The following is a 7,911-nucleotide window of genomic DNA, read 5'->3' on the forward strand; positions in this document are numbered from 1 at the left end:
GTTATGATTTCAGTTGTTTTGCATTTGCTGAGCAGTGCTTTACTTCCAATTATGTGGTCAATTTTAGAGTAGTGTGATGTGGTGCTGAGAAGAATGTATATTGTGTGGATTTGGGGTGGAGAGTTCTGTAAATGTCTATCAGGTTTGCTTGCTCCAGGTCTGAGTTCAAGCCCTGGATATCCTTGTTGATTTTCTGTCTGGTTGATCTGTCTAATATTGACAGTGGAGTGTTAAAGTCTCCCACTATTATTGTGTGGGAGTCTAAGTCTCTTTGTAGGTCATTTAGAACTTGCCTTATGTATCTGGGTGCTCCTGCATTGGGTCCATATATGTTTACTATCGTTAGCTCTTCTTGTTGTATCGATCCTTGTACCATTATGTAATGGCCTTCTTTGTCTCTTTTGATCTTTGTTGCTTTAAAGTCTATTTTATCAGAGATGAGAATTGCATCTCCTGCTTTTTTTGCTCTCCATTTGCTTGGTAAATCTTCCTCCATCACTTTATTTTGAGCCTTTATGTATCCTTGAATGTGAGATGGGTTTCCTGGATACAGCACACTGATGGGTTTTGGATTTTTATCCAATTTGCCAGTCTGTGTCTTTTGATTGGTGCATTTAGTCCATTTACATTTAGGGTTAATATTGTTATGTGTGAATTTGATACTGCCATTTTGATGTTAGCTGGCTGTTTTGCCCGTTAGTTGTTGTAGATTCTTCATTATGTTGATGCTCTTTAGCATTTAGTGTGATTTTGGAATGGCTGGTACTGGTTGTTCCTTTCTATGTGTAGTGCCTCTTTCAGGAGCTCTTGTAAAGCAGGCCTGGTGGTGACAAAATCTCTGAGTACTTGCTTGTTCGCAAAGGATTTTATTTTTCCTTCACTTCTGAAGCTCAGTTTGGCTGGATATGAAATTCTGGGTTGAAAGTTCTTTTCTTTAAGGATGTTGAATATTGGCCCCCACTCTCTTCTGGCTTGTAGTGTTTCTGCCGAGAGATCTGCTGTGAGTCTGATGGGCTTCCCTTTGTGGGTGACCCGACCTTTCTCTCTGGCTGCCCTTAGTATTTTCTCCTTTATTTCAACCTTGTTGAATCTGACGATTATGTGCCTTGGGGTTGCTCTTCTTGCGGAATATCTTTGTGGTGTTCTCTGTTTTTCCTGCAATTGAGTGTTGGCCTGTCTTGCTAGGTGGGGGAAATTTTCCTGGATAATGTCCTGAAGAGTATTTTCCAGCTTGGATGGATTCTCTTCGTCACATTCTGGTACGCCTATCAAACGTAGGTTAGGTCTCTTCACATAGTCCCACATTTCTTGGAGACTTTGTTCATTCCTTTTTGTGCTTTTTTCTCTGATCTTGGTTTCTCATTTTATTTCATTGAGTTGATCTTCGACTTCTGATATTCTTTCTGCTGCTTGGTCAATTCGGCTATTGAAACTTGTGCATGCTTCGTGAAGTTCTCGTATTGTGTTTTTCAGCTCCTTTAATTCATTCATATTCCTCTCTAAGGTATCCATTCTTGTTATCATTTCCTAGAATCTTTTTTCAAATCTTTTTTCAAGGATCTTAGTTTCTTTGCATTGATTCAAAACATGTTCTTTTAGCTCACAAAAGTTTCTCATTATCCACCTTCTGAAGTCTAATTCCGTCATTTCGTCACAGTCATTCTCCGTCCAGCTTTGTTCCCTTGCTGGTGAGGTGTTTTGGTCCTTTCTAGGAGGCGAGGTGTTCTGGTTTCGGGTGTTTTCCTCTGTTTTGTGCTGGTTTCTTCCCATCTTGGTGGATTTATCCACCTGTCGTCTGTGTAGTTGCTGACTTTTCGATTGTGTCTCTGAGTGGACACCCAGATTGTTGATGATTAAGTATTTCTGTTACTTGGTTTTCCTTCTACATGTCTAGCCCCTTCACTGTACGACTGCTGAGGTCCACTCCAGGCCCTGCTTGTCTGGGGTGCACCTATAGCAGCTGCGGAACAGTAAGGGATGCTACCAGTTTCTTTTTCTGCTATCTTTGTCCCAGAATAATGCCTGCCAAATGTTAGTCCTTTGGATATAGAGGGGTCAGGGAGCTGCTTGAAGAGACAGTCTGTGCTTTATAGGAGCTCAAGTGCTGAGCTGTGAGCTCTGTTGTTCATTCAGGGCTGTTAGGCTGCTACGTTTAATTCTGCTACAACATAACTCATAAAAAAAACCCTTTTTTTCTCAGATGCTCTGTCTGGGGGGGTTGGGGCTTTCCTTGTCAGTGTCCGCTGTGCTGTCCTGCCCAGCTACGAGGCAATTTAGTCACTATTTGCCTGCCGAGGCTCTGCCCTGGTGGTGTGAGGTTCGCCCTGTTGCTGCAAGCTCTGTCCTTCTGCTGTGGTCTCCATCCTACTGCCACGGGGTACGCCCTGCAGTGGAGTCTCCCTGTTGTAGCCGGTTGCCTCGGCAATGGCAGGCTGTGTCAGCAATGGACGTGTACCTCAGTAGAGGCGGTTTGCCTCAGTAATGGCGGACGCCCCTCCCCCACTGAGCCGCGGCCTCAGGCAACCCCTCCACGGGGAGCATTTGGAATTTCCGTTTTGTTTGTCCCACTGCACTACCCCAAACGCTGTGACCCTCGAATCGCCTGGGCTGGCTCACGGTCCAAGTCCCGTTCAGTCTCAAGTTCAGCCCTCCCAAGTCTCAGGTTGCTGGCCCAACAGGGCACCCGGATGAGAGCGCTTTGTGCAGAGCGCTGTGTAGCGCCACCACAGTGCGGGCTGCTGCCCCACGGGCCGCCGGCTGTGCCAGCCAAAACCTCTGCCTGGCGTCCTGCCTCTCCTCTATACCTAGGAATTTTCCCATTCTGTGGGCAACAAAGATCGGTCTGGAAATGCGGCCCTGACTCACCCCCTCCGCGCATTGACCGTGAGCTTCAATCCTGAGTTGTTCTTACAGTGCCATCTTGAGTCCTCTCCCAAAATATAGATACTAATGGTAGATCATGCTGCATTTCAGATCATGTTTCCATTTGTTCATGTGTTTTACATTTTACATGAATGTATAGTCTATCCAATAATAATTTATGATTTTATAAATGAGTCTGCCACAGATATTCCTGTCATGCTTTGAGAGATTTTCACATCTGAGTCACGCCAGATTTATAAAGAACTGGAAAGCATTTTCTTTACATCTTTGTTATGGAAAATTTAAAATACGAAGAGAATCTTTTGCTCCTTAAGCTGAGGAAAATGCATAGAATAACTAAGCTGTAAAATCCACAAGTCTTATTGGGGGATAATTGTGCAGTATCTCTTTTTTGTTTTTGAGATCGAGAATCAGTCTGTCGCCCAGGCTGGAGTACAGTGGCATGATCCCAGCTAACTGCAATCTCCACCTCCTAGGTTCAGCAATTCCCCTGCCTCAGCCTCCCAAGTGGCTGGGATTACAGGCTCACGCCACACACCCGGCTAATTTTTTTGTATTTTTGGTAGAGATGGCGATTCACGATGTTGACCAGACTGGTCTTGAACTCCTGACCTCAGGCATCCGCCCACGTTGGCCTCCCAAAGTGCTGGGATTACAGGCCTGAGCCACCGCTCCTAGACTCTGCCATATATCTTAGAGTCAGGCCATACTTTCGACTTTCATCCCTCCAAATTAGGGTATATTATTTTAATCTGCTAGAACTTCATACACATCTTACTCAACATACCACCACTTCTGTCAATAGGGTAGTTTAATGTGGGTTTCCTGATTGTTTCTTCAATTTGTTTCAAAGTGTAATATACCTGGCAGAGATTATCCAGATACTTTACTATAGTAAAATCACTTGAACTTGGGAGGTGGAGGTTGCAGTGAGCTGAGATGGCCCCACTATTGTACTCCAGCCTGGGTGAGAGAGCAAGACTCCATCTCAAAAAAAAAAAAATTAAATAAACTGTCTGTGATCACCAATATTTCTTGAATCCCATCTTACTCTACTTATTCCACATTGCTAAAAGACCCACAAATTTCTGACTGAAGTTTAAAGAAAATCACTACACCTAGATAGCAGAGTCCAAGGAACAGAGACAAAGACCTCAGTGGTACTGACAGACAATAGCAAAGTCATCAAAAGACAAAGATTTTAAGGCCACAGAGAAGAAATCTTAAGCGGCAAGGCATCAAAAGCAAAAGTCTAGTTCGAAATTATTATTAATATCTGCTTTGAACATGGAAGGGAGGAGTCAAAGTACAATAGTTACACTTTTTTTGAGGTTAATGGCTAATCAACAATTTGTTCCTGATATATCTGGATGAGCCAGTGGGACAATTATAAGTAACAGGAGGGAAGAGCAATACCAGAGTAAAATCAAATAGGAAGAAAGCGATAGGCGCATTAACGCTAATAGAAGTAGAGTTCGTCAGTTAGTGGACACTGGTGACAACAGCAGAGAAAACTCTGGAGAGCTATAAACTGCATGCAAACAAGGGCATTGGAAATTACAGAAAATGCAGAAGAACATTGGGAAAGGAGAAAGCCCAGGAAATGTGGGGGAGGGTCAGTGTGGAAAAGAAAGGATGTGACGTCACAGAGCTACCTGGCTCCTCTGTTAGCAAAGCGGTTAGCAACGCTGTTTTTCTGCCTGGGAAACGAGAGGTGAGAAATCCTTTTGGAGACCTGCCATTGCTTTCTAAAGTGACTCTCCCTTTGAGTTACCTTTGTCCTAACTCAGTTGTATTTGATTCCCAACACAGTAACGATAAGCCTTTTGAATATGGAGGCTGCTGCAAAAGCCCCGGCGGAGATCCAAAGCCCGATAGAAAACGAAACACCGGCGGACAACCTAAGCCCCGCCCAAGACACGTCAATCATGTCGAGAAATAACGCAGATATAGGCAAACCTCTTGCCTTACCACGGCGCCGGTCGAAGCCCAAGGGGAACTTGCCAGCCGAGTCCGTTAAGATTCTCCGCGACTGGATGTATAAGCATCGGTTTAGGGCTTACCCTTCAGAAGCGGAGAAGCTAATGCTGTCAGAGAAGACCAATTTGTCTTTTTCCCAGGTCTCTAACTGGTTTATCAATGCTCGCAGACGCATTCTCCCGAAGATGCTTGGATGGTCTGGAAAAGACTCCTTCGTTAATCAGGAAATGGGCAAAGAAGACAACGACAACCACCTGCAGGGCACCGATTACTTTGTGGCTGCCAAGTCACGACGTAGAGATCCAGACAAGGTACAATCCCTGTGGCCCGTGCCAATGGGCCAGATGTCAGGAGAGAAGCTACCAGATCTGGGGTGGGCCCCTAGCCAGGAGTTCGCCATGATAGCCCAGCCAAAGAAAATGCTCAAGGTTTCTACCAACACAACCCCGTCTTATCCAAAACCTGTGTCTCCAGAGGAGAATCCCGACTTTAGCAGCTTCCTGATTCTGGTCGAAGTAGCGGCACAAAGGGCTGCCGAGCTGGAGCTGGAGAAGAGGCAAGACCAGAATCATGATTGATGATGTCTCAAAATCCCAAGTTGTCAGTCCCTTACTTACTGTGGTAAACCTCTTTATGATCACCCCAACTTCTTTGTGTGCTTACCTTTTATAGAGGCATCTTTCTTTCTAGTTGTTTTATGAGAACCAGTCTTAGTTATTGGGACTAAATTCTGTCAGATAGTCCAATGTTTCCAGGTGACTAAGGTGCCATCATGATTAACACCAGAGCAAAGATCTTTTATTCTCCTTCCCCCTGGATTTGAACCCTTTAGACGATCAGACTAATACATCGGACATTAAACATCGAGCTAGATTTCAGAGACAAATGTTTTTGGCTTTCTAGCCAAGTTTCGTAGTCCCAGGGTTGCTACAAATACTAAGTCACCCCTCTTTGTACCTTTCTCTGTAATCTTCTGTATTTGTGTGAATGATAGAAAAGAGTCTCTATAAAAATGGCTATAACATCACTCGCCTCCCTCATTTTATTGTTGGAGTTTTTGTGAAGCGTTCAACACTTAATGCCCCTCTTTGTGCAGTTTATTGGCCAATTTTGAGGTAGTTATTCTTTGCAGGGGGTTGAGCATGAGAGCAAAAGTACAGTAAATTCATGAACATTTTCTTGGAAACAGGTGAACTTTGCTTGGTTTGACGAGTGAAAAGTTTGAGTAAAGGTAAGAAAATTCCAAATGTTAATCTCTTGCTGGTTGTCGGTTAGATAGTTGATTTTAGAGAATACTTTATTGGTCTTAATTATCAAAGTAAAAAGGTAACAACAAAAATAATGTAGATCCAGATATTCTATTATTTTGTTTTTATCTTTTTAGTACATTTATATATTTTTTCTATTAAAATTATTTTGGTAGGAGTTGAGGCAGGTATGTAAAAAAACTCCAGACAGGTCCCACATGAAAATAATCCTATTGTCCTATAAAGGCAGCTTTTTCACATAGGCAGATTTTCAATAGAATAGGAACAGAAAGATATTACCCCAGAGAGCTGTAATTTTACTTCTTTGATTTTAGGGAGCTAAAAACCTGAGGAATCTAGGGCTACAAATTGAACTGTATCCTGTTTCTGATTCTGCGCTAATGTAAAATAGATCATGATTTGTCTACTTCTAGGGCTCATTTTCATATTGTTATCAAATTCTTGGCAATTTTAAATACAAGATACCATATCTTCTTTAGGCATCGAAACAAGCAATGGTCATGGGCTATTACTCTGGATATTATCAGTTTCCATGTTATGAGAAAGGAAATAGACCCACATTCCCAAACTGCTATTTGTGAAATACACTAAAGTAGGAAGGAATTAAGGTTTCTGAGCTGTACACACATCCAGGGGCATTTAGAAGGATTTGATACAATAATATTCATTGTAACCTTACTGAGGAGGGACCCTAAACACTCAAGGAAGTGCCATACCATTTTGTTCCCAGTGCCTTCCCTTGCCCCCCAGCCCCTGGACAGGCCCAGGTGTGTGATGTTCCCCTCCCTGTGTCCATGTGTTCTCGTAAGAGGAGTGTGTGTGCATGCATGCGTGTGTGTGTGTGTGTGTGTACTAGACACATAAAACTCAAGAATCCAACAAGAAAACAAGCTTTACTTCTAAATCAATGCAGTGTGTTAGTAGAATCCTCACTATGAAAGCAGAATCACAGTTGATAAGGTGACCGTGATATTTTTACACACTATGGGTATTTCATAAAGATATCAGAGAAGAAATTTGACCTTTAAGAAACAAAATGATTATAATAATTCCAGACAAATATATCTGGATTGTGGAGTACCAAGACACTCTAAAAGTAGCTGTTGTGAACATGCATGAATATTAGAATATAATGCCAAAGATATTTGTTCCTGAATAAATGTTAAATGATTTTGAAAGTACCTGAACAAAACCAGGTTTTCATTTGGTCAAGTGACCAACTTCCTGGATACAAGAAACTAAGGAAATTAACTTAAGGTATTAACTATAAAACAGAATAATTATAAAGACATTCAATAAACCACTGTATAATATAATTATTAGAAACTATATAGCTTTCCAAGAAAATTACTATACATTTTAACTATCTGTTTATAAATGAATGCCTATGATAAGTCTTGCCTATACTTCCAACTTAATTATAATCATCTCTACAGTCAGATATGATTCATCTTTCCCAGACATTCCAACATTTTTATAAGTGGAATTCCTAATTGTGCAGCTAGTGCCACTCTGTTGCTTTCAATTAACAAAGCTAAAACTCTTCCCCTCTACTGTCCATCAAAGATAATACTATTTCAGTTTTTTCTTAGTTATTTGAGTGGCACTCAAAAATGATATTTTTCGCATGAAATGAAAATATCATGATTCTTCAGTTATGATAACAGATTCACTGTTAGAGTTAGCTTGTGTGAAATCTAGTCTGTGTGTTTGAACGTGGAACATGTGCAACATTGAATGTATTACCTCTCACAGCAGTTCCTCAGACAGGAAATTGTAT

The 7,911-nt window shown here is 41.9% G+C and overlaps 1 protein-coding gene across 1 annotated transcript; it reads left to right on the top strand.

The window, feature by feature from the left end:
* The first annotated feature begins 4,570 nt into the window (after window positions 1-4,570).
* TGIF2LX (TGFB induced factor homeobox 2 like X-linked) lies at window positions 4,571-5,884 on the top strand. Its single transcript, XM_017968352.4, has 2 exons — window positions 4,571-4,597; window positions 4,696-5,884. The coding sequence occupies exon 2, from the start codon at window positions 4,716-4,718 to the stop codon at window positions 5,439-5,441; it is 726 nt and encodes a 241-aa protein (XP_017823841.4). The 5' UTR covers window positions 4,571-4,597; window positions 4,696-4,715; the 3' UTR covers window positions 5,442-5,884.
* Window positions 5,885-7,911: the final 2,027 nt, after the last annotated feature.

Source organism: Callithrix jacchus, chromosome X, assembly GCF_049354715.1.
Source record: "Callithrix jacchus isolate 240 chromosome X, calJac240_pri, whole genome shotgun sequence".
Lineage (NCBI taxonomy): Eukaryota > Metazoa > Chordata > Mammalia > Primates > Cebidae > Callithrix > Callithrix jacchus.